This window comes from Magnolia sinica, chromosome 4 (genome assembly GCF_029962835.1).
Source record: "Magnolia sinica isolate HGM2019 chromosome 4, MsV1, whole genome shotgun sequence".
In the NCBI taxonomy this organism is placed as follows: Eukaryota; Viridiplantae; Streptophyta; class Magnoliopsida; order Magnoliales; family Magnoliaceae; genus Magnolia; species Magnolia sinica.
The window spans coordinates 38128427-38150397 of NC_080576.1; the positions used below are offsets into that span (position 1 = coordinate 38128427).

Consider the following 21971-nt stretch of genomic DNA (forward strand, 5'->3'; position numbering starts at 1 on the left):
TCATCGAACCGGTCCGTGATGGTGGCCCATTACACGTCCCATCGGGGCCTAGTGCGAACGCTGGCCTCCCTCTCTCTCTGCTTTCTAATTTCGTTGGGTCAAACATAGTTTGACCTGACTCCTCGCTCGGTGCATGGCTCGTGGTAAAACGCGCACAGTAGTTTTGAAGCTTCAAAATGATTATGACTATTAAGTCAAAGGTGAACACGCATTTACTAATAGGCTTTTCAGCCAGCAAGCAACGGCCGCGCATACATTTTTCAGCTGGGTCCTAGTCTTTATCTAAAGTAGTGACGACGCGCATCAGATTTGAAGCTGCTTGCTTTCTCGCTTCCGAGAGGCGAAGGGAGCCTGACTTACGGCTGTTGAGCACAACTCGATCCGTGCGCGCCATAAACTCCACAACGCCCCATTTAGAATAACGTGTGGGCCATGACAGCGCTAGAGGGACCATGCCGTCAATTTCCCTCCCCCTCATGGCAATGGACATCTCGAAGCACTTCTGTCCCTCTCTTGGATCCCTCTGCTCACCTACACACAAAAACCTCTATATATTCAATCAGCGTCGAACACCCCGACTAGCAAGTTTGTCCTGCACCATCTGGAATGGATTGAGAAAAGTATGGTGGCCTCTTATATGCCTCGATAACCTCTCTGCGGGTCAACACCTCCGAAAGAAACGGAGGACTTCATTCAGTGACTCCGCGATCGCCCTCTGAACGATCAGAATAAGGTAAAGCTTAAAGAAAACTTTTGTACTCTATTAATTTCTCAGTCCCTCTAGTCAGGTGGGCGCCGGCCGGTCTTTCGGCCAGATCCCCCTAAAAACCGTACGTGCGGGTCTCCCCGCATGCGGCTCACGCCATTCAAGGTGGCCCAGCTTAGCATTCATTTGTTAATCCTGTAGTGAAATTGAGACTGCTCGACCTCGGAAGCTAATTCGCGTGTAGGCAGCGCTGTCTGTCGTACCGTTGAGATCTATATATTCATTGATCCATTGGCTCGCTCCCTCTTTTTCCAAGAATTCATGAGCCGCTCGGAAAAAGCCTTCCATTTCCGTCAAATGACCCGGCCTCCCCTGGCTCTTCCACCATTTGGGCTCCCTTTCCTCCCTATGCTATGCTCCCCCCCGGCGCAGGCCTACCACGCTTCGCGCCTGTGGCATTTTCGCCAGACAGTCTTTGCCAGTAGTGCCATCCTCCCCGCTGGCTGTATGGGTGGGTTGTCCCTCGCTGTTGTGTTATGTTAGGCTATGGATTACATGAACAAGTGTAGTTGAATGGGACAGTAGGCGGGTTACACGTTCCGCTTTGCCGAGATGTGAGGTGCAGGTGGTGATGATCACCCCGGGGTATGCGCGGGAGCCCTTGATGAGCATTCATTAGGTAGGGTCGAAGAAACGTCGATATCGCTTTCGACGAGGCAATAATATCTGATAGTCACGTTCGAACCGTAGCATGTCGGTACCAAGAAACTACCGGGGTGGGGACTAAGGAAGTACAGAGTTTTTGAGAGGGTCGGGCGAGATATTGCAAATGCATTACAAGATGGTGAGTGGGCGATTCGCTCAAGGAAGCTCCCAACCTTTTCCTTTTAAGGCTCTGAGAGGAAATCAACAAAGAGATTCTGCCGGTCGCTTGATCATGAAACCGAGGTAGGGACACCGGTTACCGAACAAGAAAGCGTCATTTAGGCCGGCTAATCTCCACTCCTGGCATCGGGCGGGTGGAAGCGGCGGGAGCACCCTGAAGAAAGCGGCTTTTTGGATGAAATGAAACTCGTTGTCGCCCGGCGGATACTCGTACCGGATCGAATGGTGGAATCAGCCACACCGACCATTCAAGGCGGACCCTAAGCCCTTAAATAAAAAAGGGCGAGGAAAGAGAACGCAAGAATCTTCTTTTGTTGTTCCTTAAATAAAAAAGGGGGAGGAAGCGTCAAGCGGATATCTTCCGACTCAACTACGACGGAGAGATAGGAATCGACTCAGTTTCAATAGTCGTTTGTTTGTGCGCCCGCCAATCCATGAATGAATTCCTCCGCGATAGACTCAACTACTCGACTCAATCACGAATGATCGGTTGCCCCACCACTTCTGGCTGCAGAGACGGGGAGTTGACATACGATTAATCAAGTATATAGAGGTAAGGTGTTCACTCCCCAAGTATAGGGTTGTGATGTAGTAATAAACTCGGTAAGACCGAGGTCGAATCCACAGGGACTGAAACTTGTACGTTTCCTGGAACTAGGTAGAAATAGAACTAGTCTAAGATGTAGTCTAAATCAAATATAAATTGATGAATAATGGTGAGAGATTAATGTAAAACTTTAAGGAATTCAACGGAAGGAAACTAGGGATTCAGAGGATCCACTTGTAGAGATCAGGGAGATCTTATGCCTGCATCAAGGATTATGGAATTCAAACTGAACTTACTTAATCTGGTTCTCAAGAAATGAAAGGTATATGAATTAGAATGGATTCCATCATCTAACCATGCCCAGGAGACAAAGCAAACAACAGGATTAAACTAATTACCAACCAATCAACAATGTATGAAGTTCAGGAAGGGTACTGCCATCCTACCATGCCCATGGAACAATGATGAACAACAGGGCTTCCTGACTTCATAAACATAAAAAGGGGAAAGAAATATTCAAAGCCATTGCAAACCCATTGTAATTTTAGTCACAACAGACCATTAAAGACTAAGAAAAATATTCCTTGAATAATTAACTAAATCAAATTCAGTTTATGAAATTTAAAGGCACAACGTAGACTCTCCCATCTCACTACAGGCTTCACCTCTTAGCCCTAGCTAAGAGGTTTAGCCTAGCATGATCATGCTAGAACCACAAAACAATCAAATGAATAAAAGGAAAAGAAAACAAGAAACATAAAAACCGGATCTCACCATCACGTTCCAGCTCTTCTCTGTTTCTCTTTCTCTCTCCCTGACGTGCAGCAGCAGCCAAGCCACGTCCAGCCCTCCCTGTCTTCCCGTTCGTCTCTCCCCACGCTGTCAGCAGCCAAGCCACGTCCAGCCCTCCTCTCCTCTCCTTCGTTTTTTCTTTCTTCAGCTCCTTTTATAAACAATAGAGATGGCGGTGGGTGGATGTTTGAGTCAGTGCGTAAGTCGGTTAGAAGAGAACAAGGAGTCACGCACTCCTCTTTCGCAGCAACAGCGAAAGAGGATCCGGTTTCCGCATGCCTTGTTTACGGAACAAAACGCAAACGACCTGCATTTGGATGGATTTTGGGACAGCTAGTCGTCCTCACCGTCTATTTGGCCTTCATGGATGGGGATAGTCCCGCCTTTTAGAGCTTATGGACGGTTCAGATCGCGGGTCCAATCACCGCCATGATCGCACAACCCGCCGCGAAAGTCGGACGACGTCCGGCGCTAAAACAGAGCCTGCGAAAGGCTTTCGCTGTGACTTGGTGGGGCTCACATAGCTTCTGTTTTGGGAAATCCACTTCGTCCACTGTGTTCTGCTCGAAAAACCAGGCGGAAATCACTATTTTTGGATCCAAATCGGTGTGGTCCATGGATGCTTTCATTCAGCCGTCTGTCCTGCATTTAAACCGAGACCTACGCATATATACGTGCATGGGTTTGGAGAAACTCCTTTTGTACGGTCGGTTCGATCTTCTGGAGTGACTGGACGGTCCGGATTGACCGTGTGATCAAAGGTAGTGGCCCACTAGATGTCAGCCGCGACTATCTGTTCGCGTTCACAGTGGCAGAAAAATCGGAATTCGATTCCTGTGTTGCCATGCAAGTTAAGTGCAAAAAGTGTACTATGTACACTGTATGATGATTATGAGAAATCCACACCATCCATCTTGTTCCCCATTTCATTTGAGCCATGGGGGCCGAAGTTAAAGCGTATCTGGATAGCGGGTGGGCCCCAAATCAGGGTTTTATAGACTGATCTGTTAGTTCAGCCACTTTCACGAGGATCCAATGGCTGAAATTTGACGTGTACGGTTAGTTTTTGGTCCTCAGGCCATGTATGAAGTTTCGCAAGCGGATGGTGGAAACCTTGTGATCTTGCAATCTGGCTGACTTTCAGGCCACTTGAGCTTCAGTTTTTCAAATTTCTCGGACCCCTGGCATGTAATTTCTTCGATCTTTGTCCCCTAGAGTCCGTCCCTTGCCTTGGTGCATTCTAAACGTTAAATCCGTGCTTTTAGCATCCCGATCCAGTCTCAGCTCGCAATTCCACCTTGCAACACAAACATGATTAAAATGGGCTATTCAACGGTACCATGTTCATAAATCCAGGCAATAACTGGGTCTGATATGCAATATTTGACCCTCAACATAAGGACAGCTTCTGCCCAAAACTCCCAAGGAACAGAAGCAGAGAGTAGCAAGGAACGAGCAGTCTCCATAATATGGCGATGCTTGCGCTCTGCAACTCCATTTTGTTTAGGAGTCTGCGGACAAGAACGTTGGGGCTCAATACTACGAGACAATAGAAAATCCTGAAAGGAAGAGGAGATACTCTCCCCTTGAATCCCAACGCAAGACTTTCACCTTAGTAGAATATCGTGTCTCAACCATAGCACAAAATTATGAAAAAATAGAAAGCAATTCAAAACGAAGTCTCATAAAGTCAATCCAAATAAATCTCGAAGAATCATCAATGAAGGTCACGTCATATAATAGATGGGATCCACCTTTAAAGGAGGTGCAGGTCCCCAAACATCAGAGTGCACTAACTCAAAAGGAGCTGCTGAAACACTGTGAGGTCCATCGTGATGTTTATGAGAAATCTATTCCATCCATCTGTTCTGTCACCCCATTTAAGGGGTTGCGACCAAATTTGAAGCATATCCAGTTATCAGGCAAGCCCCAAATCAGAGATTTGGTGGCTGATCTGTCCATTGGGTTACTTCCACAAGAGATCTAATGGCTGAAAATCGACATGTACGGTTAATTTATGGTGTTCAAGCCATATATAAAGTTTTGAGCTGAATGGATAGTGGGAACCCTGTGATCTTGCATTCAGGACGCTTTTCAGGCTTCTTTAACATGAATGACTTGATTTTCTCAGATCTCTGGCGTGAAAATTCTTTAATCTCGGTCCCCTGGGGTCCTATCCCTTACCTTGGTGATTCTGGAGCGTCAAATCCATGCATTTAGCACCCTTTTTCAGTCCAAGCTCCTAATTTCACTTTGCAACATAAATACAACTAAAATCGGGCGTTAAACAGTATCATGTTCATAAAATCAGGTAATAACTGGGGTCTACTATGCAATATTTGACCCTCAACAATGCTGCCCCATATTTTGCTAAAAAACAGTTACATCATTTGCATCCCTATTAATCTTAGTGAAGGACACCACCGTTAGGCTATTACATTAATGTTTTTCAGCTTATTGCATGTTTTGTGTTTGTAGGTAGAACAGGGACTATTTCGCGCATTTATTGAAGTATCTAATATCTTTTTTCATGCGGATAGAACCCTTGCAAGACCTGGATAGAAATTTTCAAAAGGTTCTCATTCTGTCTCTTAAAAGTGCTTGGATTGTTTCCATACACTTTATCTCGCTTGCTAATATGGTGAAAATTTATGTATTTGCATTGTTTAAAACTGATTATGGACATAATTGGCAAGATATGCAGCATGCAAATTTTTTTTCATTGCCTAAAATTGTTCATTTGAAGAGTGTCTGCCAAGGCATGGTGCTGCATTCATTGCAGCGCTCCTATTTTATGATTATACCCACCCAAAATATGGTATTCTCAATCTTGCCACAAAGCTTCCTAAGGTTTGCTTGAAGCCTGACCTAGGACCCAAAACATACATTGCATATGGATCCTGCAAGGAGCTCAAGAGGTGATTCAGTGATGAAACTGCATTGTGATGTCTGATGTGGTACATATATTTTCAATCCTGTATTTTTATAACTTCATTTACTATTGCACAACTCACTCACTCTCTCTCTCTCTCCTTTTATTTTTCTGAACTAATGTAGCACTATAAGAAAAATGGGCATAGTCGTCGCTTGAGGTTACCCTTTGCCGGCAGCCGGTTTTTCCGACCGTCGGCAAAGGGACCCTATAAAAACAAAAAAATGCAGCCCTAGCTAATTCATTTGCGCTCTTCTCCCTGCCTTGACTCTCTCTCTCTCTCTCTCTCTCTCTCTCTCTCTCTCTCTCTGCCTCTCCTCTTGCTCTCCCTCTCCCTCCCTCTCTCTCTGCCTCTCCCTCTCCGCTCACTCTCCCTCAAGCTCTCCCTCCCTCCCCCCCCCTCTCTCTCTGTAACTCCGCATAACCATCTTTTCCACATAACCACCTTGGCTATGCTATAGCTATCGCCTTTGGATCCCTAGTCCTCCTTTCCACCATCCTCCTCGCCTCCTACATTTGCTGCCGCGCTTCCCGCAATGTTGCTACTCCTCTTGCTCCCTCCTCTAACCCTAACGTCTCCGGCGTCGTCCTTCCCTGCATCATCTTCGTCACCGAAGACGACGACAACGATGAAAGAGAGGATCATCCCGGTCCTGGCCTCGACCTAGTTGCATAAATTCCTATCCAAAGTTTTCCTTCTGCAACTCCAAGGATCATTCTGGCGATTCCATCTGCTCCATCTATCTTTATGATTACAGGGACGGAGAGATGCTGAGGATGTTGCCAGATTGCCGCCACTTCTTCCATCTCTGCTGTGTTAACACGTGGCTACGCTTGAATGCTTCGTGCCCCATCTGCCGCACTTCCCCACTCCCAATGCCCATGTTGATGCCTCCGTCTGAGCTTGTCCCCCTCTCACATTTCCTTGCGGAAGGAAGGAGGTGACATTTCTCTCTCTCTCTCTCTCTCTCTCTCTCTCTCTCTCTCTTTGTTTTTTGGGGGGGGGGGGTGTTGTGCGCTGAGTACTGCTATTATTATTTTCCTTGGTTTGATTTGCGATTTATGATAGGATAATACAGAGAGTGTGAGAGAGAGCATCGAAGCTTCTAGGGTTTACTTGGAGTGAGTTTTGTTATTTTGGCAGAAAGAAAAAAGAAGAAACAAAAGACTCAGACTAGTCTGTGAAAACGAGGATGAATTCTGCTTTGCATAACGTGTTTTCATGTGTACAACTATATCTTCCTTTCACTAAATTTTGCCATGTTTGGATTATGTATTTACTTAAAGACCAAGTATAGGACACTCCTCCCATGAGTTTGCTGGGGTTACTTGGTTTTCCACTTCCAACAAGTGGGGCCCGTGATTCGGTCATCCAGGCCATTGGTTCGTTGATTACAAGTTTGGATAGACAATGCCCCAAAAATGTCCTGGATAGAGAACAACCCTGACTATTCTATCTGTGGCCTACATGGCTGAGCAAGTTTCTAAAAGGGCAGTGGGATTGATCTCAATATCAAACTTACCTGATTGCTACACTTTTTTGTTAAGGTGATAATGAAAATCAAAACCCAAAACTGAAATGCAGCAATTAGTGCCTGCTATTACTTGTTACGCAAAAGGCAAAACTGAATTTAGGCATCAGTATCCACAACGCCCACTTGTTATTCTTCCAACAGAATCACCACCAAGTGGTTTTACTGGGCATCTGAAATCCAAAAGCCACTTGTTATACTTTCAACAAAATCAATATTAGGTGTTTTTACCATGAATCTTAAAACATGTTCTAATCTACCCTAACAGTCATGTGCGAAGGATTGCTCAAATCAGTGAAATTTTGGAGCCCATGCCTGACTCAGTCGGGACACGACAAGATTTGTCAAGTCACCTTATTTTTATTTATTTGTTCCTTCCAAACTACTTTAAAAAAAAAAAATCTCTAATTTTAGATTAATTATTCAAATATCGAGTCTAGTCAAGTAAAAGACTCGGACAAATCTTCGAGTTGACCTGACCTGACCGGACATGGAGTTCGGTTGAGTACTGGAGTTTATGAACTCTGGTTTAAATTAGAAAAAAGACTGCACGCGACTCGATATTTCGACTTCCGTAGAAAGCCAGGAATATTCCTGCAATTACACGGAGGGAAACGCCTGCTCTTCCTCCGTCATATGTAAAAAGTTGACCATAAGCTCTGGATCCGTAACACTTAGTTATGAGATGAAAGGATATTTCAATGGAGTGGATTACCTGTCACTGAAGCCATGACATTTTGTTGCCTGCAGATTGCATACTAAACACATGCACACGTGTCTTATGATTTGAGCTAGGCACGTTATTGGCTCAGCGCTTGGTTGGCCCCTTACTACATATTTCTATGATTGGACAATCTTAACCATCTGATGAATGGGCCTTCCCTGGCTTGATGGGAGACCCTGCTGATTTTTGCGCTTTTGTGTTTATTTGTATGCCACAAATTAAAGGGTTAGGATTGTCCAAACATTGTGATTTATGGACCATGGGCCATTCAATACTGGCAATATGAAAATTGACAATTTCAATCCCATCAATGCCATGTGTTAGAAGGACATAGAGGCACAGGGAATACCCGCTCTCTTCAAGTAACCTCTGACTTGTAAATCTGATATTTAGGCTTTCTTATTCTTGACATACAATCCCAAATGACCAATTAAAGGGGTTTAAACAAACAAAAAATAAATAAATAATTTCACTAGTACTCGGATAGCTGCAGGGAAAAAAATCTGAAAAACATATACTTCAAGTTCTTGACATTTCTGATCAACTGTGGTATTCAAGGATGAAGTAGGAGGACAGAGGATAGGAAGAGAGCAGTGGAAGAGGAATAATGTCTAAAATGACACATCTTGATGCAGTGGCCTTGCAATCCATACATTACACTAAACATTTTAAAATTGAATTGTTTGCCCTGAAACCTTGTATAAACTTGCTTGTAAGTGCTATGTTCCTTGAACTTGGAGCTAGAATGCGTGTTGTACTTAGAATTGAAATGGGGAGATGGTTGAAGTCTAGGTGTAACTTTGGAGAGTTCAAGTTAAGGTGAAATGGAGGTCCAACTGTAAATTAAGAAATAAGGATCGGTTTCAAAAGCACAGTTCTCCATACTCTGGTAAAGTGTGATGGTTGATACTCTGGCACATTGAAATTGTAAACATAGCATACATTAGCTCCAGATACATTTTAAATAGCTTATCATATAAAATTTAGATTGATTTAATGATCGTAATCTCTGATCTATCAGCATTTGTTTCTTGAATTTGGAACATCCATCCCCAATCAACCAATTTTATAGGAAATTAAACCAATGGAAGTTTTTCCTTTTATTTCTTAAGAGCCATTTTAGTCAGGGCCCTTGATTTGTATGTTTTAGCTCTGACGCATTATATGCCAGGTGTACAATTTGTTAGTGCTTGTATTAACCATCACACTTGCAAGAGTATCAAACCATTCTTCCCCTTTCTTTTGTTATAAAATCCTTGTCATGTCATTTAATAATGCATAGCGTTAGTGATTTAAAACACTAAATGCTTGAAAAAATTTATACGATGTAGGCCACCTGATTTTTGGGAAATGTAAGGACACCAATTGCGATCTTGTGCTTTGATTCAGGTGCATGGTTTTTTTAATATCATGCGAGATTTTGTTCCGTGGGTGATCTATCTGGGTGATCTATCTGATTAATGCTGTGCTTTGATCCAGGTGCATGGTTTTAAATATTGTCCAAGTTGTATCTATTTTGAACAAAACCATTTGTGTTCCCCAGGCAATTCACACTCCGAAACCACCACTTAAATCCATGTTCAGGTGTGTTCCTATCGAATCTGGGTGCAGAATCTGTCCCTTGTTGCTGTTTTTCATTTTTTTAATATTCCAATGCATTGAATATGTCGTAGAAATGGATTGGTTGCAGTTGGGGCTATGTTCCAGCATTGTGTTGACCATCTTTCTTTTGGCAAATTGCATATTGCTTTAGCTTTAAAAGGTAGCTATAGTTGGGAGGAAATTTTGATCTTATCACCTTCACTAGGATGGTCTTCAGACTCTTCACTTTAAGAATCTGAGTTTTAATCAGGACAATGAAACAGTCCCAAATTGGGTTTAGAAATGAGTTTATTAAATGGAAGATTTAATAGGAATCTACTTTAGTTTGATCTTTTCACCTTCATTAGGTGGGGAATCTACTTTAGTTTGATTTTTTCACCTTTTGGAGTCCTTGCACCAGTAGAATTTTTATTTTTATTTTTGTCCCTCTCTGATCTTCTTTATATTGAGCTTGATCTTCTACAATCGGAAGCATAGACTTCTCATGTCTTTTATACTGCTCTCTGAATGAGTTTGGTGCTATGTCACAAACTTGCTTTAAATGATGATCAAAGGAAAGAAGTAAAATAAAATTGGGAAGATATGGAACCATCATTAGGGAAACACAAGAAATGTCAAACTAGATTGTAGAACTTGGCCTATACAGGAATGCTAATTTAGATTTGTTGATCTGTTGACTGTTGATTTGCAATTTCCTCGACCAAATATCTTGTAATCCCGATGGAAAATGTCTTATCCTTACTAAATAATCCATCGCAATCTCAGTTAGAATCAGCAATCCAAAAGGTGTGCTAAAGAGAAGTAGAGAGTAACAAAGAAAGGATCAAGATCTGATACTAACAACGAATGCCTAGACTACATACACAGAAGGGAAAGAAAATGCACCCAATCTTGGAAAAAAAAAACTCCAAGTAACTAGAGAAATGAGCAAACAGATGGAAAAATTCAGCTTCACATCAAATTCTGTCTGCTTCACATCAGAGGATGTCTTTCTATTTTCTTTTCGTTCCTTGAGGATGTCTTACTATTGTTCCTTTTGTTCGGAAGTTGAGTAGCATCCAATAAATGATAATAATAATATTAATAAAACTAAACTAAACTAAACAAGGTCTGAAACTTGAGTCAGGCCTGCTGCTACCATAAATATCCTGAAATGACAGCTTTGTCACTGTTTCAGTTAGGATTAGGATCCCAAATCTGCCAATCTTCACCATCCCGAGAGATGTTCTGAACACAAAATCCTGACCCTTGACCACTTAAAATGGAGGATATTAAGACTATAATTTAGTTGCCTTGGATAATTGAAAAGCCTGATCAGTCACTGTACATCTATATTGTTGCAAAAGCTGGGCATCGGACCGAGTCGAATCGGATTGGGTCCAACTCGACCCTGTCCGAGTTCTGCATGGCCTGACCCGAACTCGGACCGATCCTGGACCGAGTCCAGGTCATATGACTCGATCCGATCCTAACACACGCTGCCCTGGACCGATCCGAGTCCGACTCGGTCAGGAAAACCGAGTCGGATCGGATTGGGCCAGGTTCGGATATGTTGTTTTCCTGTGGCCTACAAATAGTTTTTAATGTTCATTCATCACTGTTTTTAGTGGAATAGTCTTCCTGGTATTTGAATTTTGTTTCAATTTGGAGCCAGAATAGCTGTCATCATTCAAAAAAAAAAAAAGAAGAAGAAGAAGAAGAAGAAGAAGAAAGAAAGAAAGAAAAAGGAAAAAAGAAGAAGAAAAGAGTACCTGTCATCATCCATATCAGAGCGAAGAATGCCATCATCCATGCCATCTCTGTCATTTAGAGAAGAAAGAGATGATGACCCATCGAGGCGTTGCTGCAACAACTTCTCTGTTAAATACATCTCAGCCATATCATCATCATCATCTAGAAGGTGCTCAAGCTCATCCCGGACCTGCAAATTATAGTTGTCAATCATTTATGACAGACAACCTGAAAGCATGAAAAGGAAATAAAAAGATGGTAGATCCTCTATTGGAAGGAAACAGGAAATATCCACCCATCCATTCCCAAGTTCTTTTCAACTCACTAAAAATTTCTCAAGTCAAAGCCACATGCCCAAACCAATTTTCTGCATTTTCCAACAAGCTTGTCGAAAGACTATATCCAACATTTACAAATCTATCATTTCAGTACGCAGCTCATGTTTCAAAACCCATCCACACACCATGAAAGCAGTTTGCGCCATTTAAATTAGCAAAACTCAATTTGGAGCCAGAACAGCTGCTTTGAGACTTCTACTCACCTTTAGTAGAAGAAATGACTACTAGATTCACAAATTTACATGATAAATGCTGGAGTGGTTCCGATCAAGTGACGAGAGGAGAGGAAGAAGAAGAGGAGAGGAAGCTCGCATGTTCTCGTTCGGGCGGGAGAGTTTTGGGGAAAAAATCGAGCTAGGGTAAAAAGAGGGAGAGGTTTGGGGGAAAAAACGAGCTAGGGTAAAATGTTTGGGTGAAAAAAAGGGTATTTATAGTATTCCCAGCGTCGTTCCGGGTCGGGTCTGTTCAGGTCGGTTCGGACCCATTCGGTCCGAGTATTCGAACCGGATCTATCCGGATTCAGTGCTATCCGAACCCGACTCGAAATACCATCGGATCTAGACAATTAGAACCGATTAGGCCCGATCAGACCGTCGATTCTGTTCGGAACGGTACCGAGTCGGGTCTGGTCGGGTCAGATCCACCGGATCGGGCCCAAATTGCCCACCTCTAATTGTTGCTGGTATTGTTGAACTAAAACCCATTAACCATGAACTTGTGGAAATGGTTAGCAATATTGTTGCATTATCACTTTTTCATCCCAAATTTGCAGTGGGATAAGCTGGATAAACATTAGAAGTGACGGATTGGGATTGTCTCATGGCTTTTATTTTAAAATGTGAGCAATTTGTCTATATGCGTGGACCTGATCAATACATAAACCTGCCATGTGTCATGTGGATGGGATGATAAACCTATGAATTCTCGGGAAATGAAAAAAAATTGCTAACTTCGCACTAGTTTACAACCGAAAGCTGAAAAGATGATTCAGAAAAAAAAATTAAAAAAATTGGAAATGAAAAACCGTATGAGACCCTAAGAAAATGGAAAATAAGAAAATGATTCCGTTGTTTAGTTTGTAGCCTTGTTTTCTAATGAATTGTTAAAAGGTCAATGTTCACAAGTTGAGAGCTCTCAAGTAACATGGAAATTGGCATTTAACAAGTTCTCTTAAAAGAAACTGATATCCACATCTTAAAAAAAAAAAAAAAAAAAGAAACTATATGCACCTGTCAGGTAAATTGTCATGTGCCAAACTTGAAAACCAGGTTCACAAAATTTCCGATCGCCAAATCCGGTGCCGACAGCCTCCGTAGTACCCCATTCTCGACTCCCAACGCTCATACGCCAAATCCCGATCCTGGGATCCCCTACAAGGAGGATTTTCAACATGAATTTGTCTCATAAGAAGCATAACCGCAAGTATACCTAGATCACAAGAATAACATCATCATCACATATCCACTAATATAATCATTTGAGTACAATGCTGAAAGGGAAATACAATATAGAAATATCAAAGAAAAATCCAGAAGTTAGATAAATGCTCCAAGCTCCACGCTGCTACAACCTAACATTACCTCACACATCTATCGTGCATAAGCTTATAGAAAGCTTAGAGGGTGGTGTAAGTGTGTGCATAAGGTAAGTGCCAATATATTCAATACAATGCCATAATTATACAATAACAAAAATACTGGTAAGATCATGAATCATAAGATATCAGAGTAAACGGAAATACTGACAAGTCCATGAGCCAATCAATATCAGAATACGTAATACAGATCAGCTATACAAATGAGGAGTCATAAAGAGTCAAATATCATATGCCGATGATGCAATGTATTATACAATTCCTGATGAGTTCACGAATACCGTCAGCCGTACCTAGATCATATAAATGCAGTAATACAATAGCCCAAAATACCATATGTCGCAGATGTAATGCAATATGTGGTGCAAATGGAATGACCATGCTAGAGTGTGAAGTCGGGATGATAGTATGTAGTATCGCAGGCTATGGGGTCCATCACAAGGGACTTCTATCCAAACCAATCCCATACCTAATTTGGATAGTCAGACTCAATGTGGTGAACTCCTGATTTCAGGTTAGTCGCGCACCCCAACCGAAATCCTGACCATTGCGAAGGTACATGTAACAAATAGTTGCGCACCACCAGCCCAAATGGATAGTGAATGAATGAATGAATGAGTATGCAACTCCTGCTCCACAAATCAGTACTGTACATCTTTGGGATCGTCACCGGGGTCTAGTACACTCTACATGCAATCGTCGCCCACTGGACGCGCAACCATGCAAGTGGAAGAGACCTCACTATCCGCCTAGCCAGTAGTCAGTCAATCTCTACCCGGCACGTCGATAGAGGATCGAATCACGAGCTGGTCAATCTCAGCCTAGCTATGCCCCTACCCTTGGGCGGGTAACGCCACACCCCTTCTCAACCGACCACGACACAGTGAGACACGCGGCCTAAAGGTATTTGGTACTCAGGCACTCATGTATCCACTCGGTCTCGACATTGGGCATCTCCTGGCCTCGAAAGTTTAGGAATTTTCACCAAGGGCTATCTATGGCAGCCCGATGCTAATAACATATTTCCGGTGTCCCATCTGGCCATCCACGATATGCCTGTAGAAGCTACGGCCCTGATGTCGCTAGAGCGTATAGTAATCACAACACATAATGTAAGATGCATGAGTCATACAATCCAGTCAGGCATCAATCCTGCTTATACCGTGCGCTCATGTGAGACAATCTCCGCCTATCAGGGAGTCTCATAATAACCTGCCCAATGACATATGCAATGGTTAACCATATCTCATAACAAACATGCAGATGATGCGTATGGGCATGTATCATGATGCTATGCTGTCACAAACTCGTAATCGGTATCAACAATTGGCACAGATAATTGGCATTGATAATCAGCCTCGACAATCGGAATCGGCCTGGACAATCGGAATCGGTCTCGACAAGTGGAATCGGCCTACAATCGGAATTAACCTCGATAATTGAAATCGACCTTGACAATTGGAATCAGCCTCGACAATCAGCCTCGGCAATCGGAATTGACCTCGACAATCAGCCTCGACAATCGGAATCGGCCTCAACAATCGAAATCGGCCTTGACAATCGGAATCGGCCTCGACAATCAGAATCGGCCTCAACAATCGAAATTGGCCTCGATAATCGGCCTTGACAATCGGAATCGGCCCTAATAATCGGCCTCGATAATCGGAATCGGCCTCGACAATCGGAATCGACCTCAACAATCGGAATAGGCCTCGATAATCAAAATCGGTAATCGATCTCGACGCAAGGTGAGGTTCATAGATGGACGGCCGATATGGTCCAAGCAATATCAATAAGGCCCATTTGTTTGGGTTAACCTACTAGAGAATGATGAGAATGGGCCTAACCAGGCTTAAGGGAAGGTCACAATGTGGACATTTAACCATCATTGCCCATCAATGTGGACATTTAACCAACATTGCTCCTAAGGAGTGGCCCACATAGGGTCGAACATACAGTGGGCCCACAGCATTACACAAGGGCCTAATATACATTATCATGGGGCCTCACTCAAGGCCCCTAAATACATCAAATGGGCTAAATCAAATAGGTCGTATCAAATGGGCCGAATCAAATGGGACATATCAAATGGGCTGATCGAATGGGCTGAATTAAATGGGCCGATTCAAATGGGCCAAATCAAATGGGTCAAGTCGAATGGGCCTAAACCAACCACACCATTCATCTATAGCTAGAGATCATTTTAAAGCATTATTACAAAATGAATCATATCCCAAGGATCATCTAGACCATACCACAAATGGCAGTGGTGATAATGATTTCCACTATTGAATTCCAGTGGACCCCACCATAGTATTTATTTTCCATCCAGTCTGTTCATAAGGTCACAAAGACCTGAACAGGGAAGGAAAAACAAATATCATTTAGATCCAAAACTGTTGTGGTCGTAAAAGGATTTCAATGGTATGCGTTCATCTCTCCACTGTTTTCTGCTGTGTGGTCCACCTGATAGATGGTTGGAAATAATATATATCACGGTATGGCCCACCGTCCAACCATATGGACGGCATGGATAAAACACATATATATCATGTGTAGCCGCCGCCACACGGTGAATATACAACACATTCATCAAAGTGGAGTCCATGAAGATGGACGGTGCGGGTAAAACCCACCCAGCTACTAGCTGCTGACGCAATACAGCAGCTATTTAGCTGGTGAGCGGTGGACTAGCCAATCCACTCCCTTCATCAAGGTAGGCCCCACGTCAGGGTGGATCCCTACCGTCCTAAACAATGGACGGTGTGGATGACCCACACACCATCAAGGAAGGCCCACGTCCATGAATTGGACGCCGGGGATGCAAAGTATTCATAAAGGTGGTCCCACACGTGGGACAGATTCCACGTCTAGATGGAATGGTATGGATTCAAATACATTAGAGCTGGACCCCACGATTTGCACATCACGAAGGATTCCACACGTGTATGGTGCCCACGTTGCTGGCAGCATGGATACAACACATATATCATGTGTGACTCACCGTCCAGATATCTGGACAGTGTGGATCATGTCATATACATCATGGTAGCCCCCACGTGGGATCCATGCTCGGACAGCATGGAAGAAACTCATACATCAGGGGTGGGTCCACACGTGTGGCCCACTACAGCTTAGAATGAAGTTGATATTTGTATTTCACTTCATTTAGACGTCCTGGACGTCCAGCGGATGGACGATGGAAGGCATCATCAAGGTGGACCCCACACCAGGGAGGTAGGGCATGGCCTTAAAGCACATACATCATGTTGGTCCCACAGAACTTGCTAACGTTAGTCAACAATGGGACCCACTTGGCTTGGTGGTGTCAATACACTAGCTATATAACTGGTGTGAGGTATCCAGCCAACCCATTTTCCATATCAGGTGGGTCCCTCATGCACGGCCCACCAGAACTTGGTGTTACTACACACCAGCCAATCAGTTTTCAAGGTGGGGTCCATCTCGTGAACGGCGTGGATCAAGTGGGCCATACAATCATCATCATCATTAGGAACAAAAAGAAAGAGAGAGAGAGAGAGAGAGAGAGAGAGAGAGAGACGATGCAGTAGAGGGACCCCGCCACTTTGGGCTCCTCTAGATTACAACACATACGTCAAAATGGGTCCCACATACAAGTGGGCTCTCAAATGAAAATCAACGGTAGATCACCCACTTTTGGCCTCCTTCTTTAGCTCCTTGGACTCCTATGCTCCTTGCCGTCAATTTTGATGGAGGTTGATGAAGAATGAATGGTTGAGATGGGAGATGAGAGGGTGGGAGAGTGAGCCACACTTGTTGTTTTGGGAAGGCTTGGAGATCTTGTACGTTTGGATGTTTCTCTTGAGGTTAGAGAGTGAAGATAGAAATGAGAGAGAGAGAGAGAGAGAGAGAGAGAGAGAAATGGTGGATGAAAAGGGATGGATGGAATGGTTGTTGTAAGGGATGGGAATGGGAAAGCATGGGTTGAGTTGAAATTTGTGTAAAGGAGGTATGGGTGGGGAGAGAGGGAGTCGACTAGTGAGGGGGTGAGGTGGCATGGGGTATGGGTGATGTACTTGAGATAGGTTGTGTACTTGATTGATTGATTGATGGGACATGTTATAGAGAATCTCTCAAAATTCACAACACACGGCGTTTCTTCGGAATGAACATGGGCCTGCATCTTCTGGCCTGGGTATCGCCTCGGCGTGCGAGACGCGGCGTCAGAACCACGGCGACGGTGCGGTCGCAAGGATACAAGTCTTGGGTCAAGCCAACTCAGATTGATAGGATGCGACTCAAGGTCGCGTGCAAATGTCGATTACAGATCGAGGATCGCCGGAATTCGACCGGGAGGATCGCGGAAGCCTAAGGAACGGTACGGGCTATGATACAGGTCTTACATAAATGGCTTGAAAATATACAAATAAGATGCAATTGGGTTGCTGATGTAGAATGATGCAAATCCAGCTGTGGCTGAGTTCTAATATAAAATCAAAGTTATATAAAAGAAAATCACCAAGCTAAATGTGATGCACATGCAAACAACGTGAGACCCAAGAGATGACGGGTATGATCTGAGGCCAAATCATAGTGATGAGCCTTTTGACTAAACAAAATGCTTAGAAAATAGGGCCCAAGGAAGATAAAGATCTTCCAACTAGCATAGGAATAATCCAGGCTCAATAAGTGAAATTTTGAGATCCATGCATGAGTTGGGTCTGATAATAATGGAAAAGGATTGAGGTGGCCCTTAGGATCAGGTAAAAAAATAATTCAAGAGAGGACAATGAAAGATAAAATTTTATCTTTTTAGATTTAAAGATTCAAAGGAATCCACCACCTACAAACCATCAAGCATGAAGTGAAAGACGAAGGATCTTAGGGACGAAGGATAGAGTGGCTTCACACCCTCTAAGCTTCTATCCAAAGATCTAGCATTCACAACGATGAAGGAAGATAAAAGGAAGAAAGGATCTCTACGAGGCCTCTTCAAAGTGAAAACCAAATCTATACATTGATCTTCTTATTTCTTCTAATAGAATTATTCTATGATTTCTTCTTTTACACCTTATTTTATGATTAAAATTTCAGGTTTCAAAGTTTAAAGATCCTCGTGATGCATGTGATGCAATTGTTGCTGAATCATATCGTCTTTAGCTGCAGAACAAGACTAGCTCATACAGACGACATTACAATCATAGTCGTGCATATTAATGGGCTAACAGATGTACGCAGCTTTTCTTCCATGATCCATTTTGCGAGTCTCATTGTTCCTATTTGGCTAGTCATGCGTTTTATTTTAAGTAACTATTTTCAATTCCATGCTAGACAAATGTTGTTCAAACAAGCAAAATGTTGGCATAAGACCATTGCATCAAGTTATAGAGGTGTCGGGATCTGAATCTCCATCCACCATAAGTTGGAATTCTAGGAACCTATGTGCAAGACATGATTTGTCACGAGCATGTCTCAGAGCCATTGATTTTTTCAACCTGTTGACTTTTTTCATTTGTCTTCAATTGATGCTTCTGTTTTGGTAGTAATTTCAGCAATCTAACAAGTATATTCATTTTCTGATTCATCTTCTTTTAGTCATTTTAAGGAACCTGTTTGGATGTCACAGATACTTAGACCCAGTTGTCTTTGGTGACCCATCGTCGGTGAAAAAACTGGTCGGAAATCGGTTAACTGTTTTTACAGAACAAGAATCCAATGATATTAAGGGCTCTTCCGACTTCATTGGAATGAATCATTATATAACAATGTATGTGATGGATAATTCCACTGCAGTTCCTGCCCCACCAATGGACGGTCCCACCCAAGATGAGCCCGACAGCCCAGAAGTTCAAGATACCTTTGCTATTACCACAAGTAATTTTCTTTCACATTTTCCATCATGTTTATGTTAACTAAGCTAATCCGCTATGTTCATTAATGCAAATGTTCATCTTGATGTGCAGGTGAGAAAGATGGTGTTGTCATTGGACCGAGCGTACGTATGAGTTTTCAGAATAAAAATCAAGTGACTCATTCTTAAATGGTATTAAACATTGATGCTTGTGCAGGAAGGAGGAGTAAGCTACTGGAGATCTTATCCATTTGGAATTAAGCTTCTATTGGATTATATCAAAGTTAAATATGAAAATCCACCCGTTTCTATTACTGAGATAGGTAAATAAGATTTACCAATTATGATTTTTTTTTTTTAGTGTTACTGCCATTCATTTTATGTATTTGGATTTGTTACATAGAGTTCTCCATATGATAGTTCATTTATCTATCTTTCTATGTGATGCCTCAATAAGGGAGAAGATAGACATGCAAGGGATTGTTTGGCTCCTTGGAATCTTAAAAGGTGGAGTGAATCTGTTTCCAAGCGAATCTGTTTCTGTGGAAACCGATTTCTTGTGAAAGAGATTGCCTATGCTGCTTGGGTACTGGGAAAGCCATCCTCAGGACTTCAAAAATAGTGGTTGAGTACTGGAAACCGGATTATTAGAGAGGAATCAAATCCCCAATGATTTGCTCCACAACTTTTTCTTATGAATCCGTAAAATGGATCAAAACGGCTCCCCTCAATAATCCATTTCAACAATTTTGCAGCACTGAAATGGAAATGAAGGTCCTTACTAATGGATTCTGTTTCCATCAGGGTTACTTTGTTAGGAGCCAAACCCAGTTATAGGAGACACGTCTGCCAAATAGCCAATTTTGATGCAAGATTTGAGGTGATTTTGGTTTATCTATGAGAAAATTTTGAAATTTATACAGAGTAGTCCCAATTAGCCAATGACCCAATTCCCAGCTGCCCAATTTCTGTATGACATCCAAACAGGCCAGACCTAAAATTATCTCATTTACTAATTGAGATACCTTGCTTATAATCTAGAAATTCAAACAAATTCAACACACCGTAGAGAAAGGAAAATGTGGATCTTCGATCCATTGAATTAGCATATTAGATCACAAAATCCCATTTTATGAGAGCATGAATATTAGACTACCCATTTTAAGCTTACATCAGTCCCAAATGATGTATTTTCACCATCAAAGTCTGATTTTATGAGTGCGTGAATATTAGACGACCCATTTTAAGCTTACGTCGATACATGGCAGATGTGGGTCTGTCATGATGTATTTTCACCATCAAACATGTCCATCAGATATGTCGCCTTTGAAAATATAACACCCAAAACTCAGCCCAATCCAAAACTAGTGTGGGCCACAACAACGGCAACGAGCTGTGACGGAAACACCAAACCCGAATCTTGGCAGGGTCTGAACGGCCTTGCTTATATGTAAATAACAACGTGGGTGGGCATTCCCCCTCAGTATGTTCCCTGTTCTGGGCCATCTGAATTTTCAATCAGTCTGATTTTTGATTTTTAAGCTCTAGAGGTTTTCTGAGGCTACCCATCTTACGGATGGATTGGATTCTATGAACACATCACCGGACACCACATCTGCCTGGTACCACGGTAAGCTTCTGGTGGCACCATTACAACTGGAGCATGCCCCTTTTATAATAAGATGCAATATCATGCAATGGACAGCCAAAAATAACGCTGGATATAAACAAGAAATGATTTTCCTCTTGATTGTGGAAACCTTAGTTTCTATTACATTATAGTTAAAGCCGATTTAAGCTTCATTAATTTTGAAGAAATATGATGATAGTAATTGGGATATTTCCAAGTTATGTAACTCTAGATGATGGCCAGCCATTGGAAGACATCCTTCATGACACGGACAGGATCTGATTCATCAAAGATACACTAAATTACACACTTCAAGCAATAAGGTAATTATCATTAAATAAAACCATTCCCATGGAAATTATGAAACTACATCTGAAATGGCCAAATGCTGTTCAATAGACCATTTATCAACCTCATCGACATCCATCTGTCTGTTCATCGGTCTTTCATGTACCATCAATGCCCCCATACAACACAAAATATTCTTACTAACATTTTTTTTTTTGGTGATTCATTGAAGGAGCAGACATTCGAGGCTATCTTTTGTGCTCTTACATTGACAACTTCGAGTGGGACAGTGGTTATTCGTTTCGCCTTGGCCTTTACCATGTGAATTACACTAATAATGATCTGCAACGGTTCCCAAAAGCATCTGCAACTTGGTTTAGAGAAGCAATGAATACAGATTTGATGAGTGTGGCCCGGAAATCAGCGTATTGAAGTAGGTCATCTTCTTCAACAACATTCATCTGATGGGCCATTTTTGATACAGAAGCACTTGTATGTATCGCTCTAATACAACTTTAGTGTAATGTTGATTGATTATGATGATATAATGAGAATGTCTCTGTAGAGAGCATGGATATAAGATCACTTGAATAGGCAAATGACAATGACATGCAAGCATTGCTAGATAGCCCATATCTAGCACCTTCAATGTACACTTGGCAATCATCTCAGCTGATCAGAACCGTTGATCTGGTAGCCAATGTGTATAGGCCAAAACCCAAAATCCCACAGACAAGATTGTCCTAAATTCTATATTAAACTAGCAAGCTTGGGAAATTTTTCTTTCTTTTTATGTTTCCATTTGTTCAGAAACTCAATTGCTCCTTGTTTTTTCAC

General features: G+C 42.4%; 1 protein-coding gene and 1 pseudogene across 1 annotated transcript; both read left to right on the plus strand.

Annotated features, from left to right (window-relative positions):
- The first annotated feature begins 6313 nt into the window (after window positions 1–6313).
- Window positions 6314–6807, plus strand: LOC131244453 (RING-H2 finger protein ATL67-like; annotated as a pseudogene).
- Window positions 6808–12038: 5231 nt separating this feature from the next.
- LOC131244126 (putative beta-glucosidase 41) lies at window positions 12039–21566 on the plus strand. Its single transcript, XM_058243781.1, has 5 exons — window positions 12039–12148; window positions 18992–19239; window positions 19329–19360; window positions 19434–19539; window positions 21367–21566. Exons 1-5 carry the CDS (start codon window positions 12039–12041, stop codon window positions 21564–21566), a joined length of 696 nt encoding a protein of 231 aa, XP_058099764.1.
- Window positions 21567–21971: the final 405 nt, after the last annotated feature.

Coding starts and splice junctions, on each gene's coding strand:
- LOC131244126 (XM_058243781.1), top strand. CDS start 12,039: ATGCTGGAGTGGTTCCGATCAAGTGACGAGAGGAGAGGAAGAAGAAGA. Junction 19,240..19,328: donor TACCTTTGCTATTACCACAA/GTAATTTTCTTT, acceptor CTTGATGTGCAG/GTGAGAAAGATGGTGTTGTC. Junction 19,540..21,366: donor CGTTTCTATTACTGAGATAG/GTAAATAAGATT, acceptor GATTCATTGAAG/GAGCAGACATTCGAGGCTAT.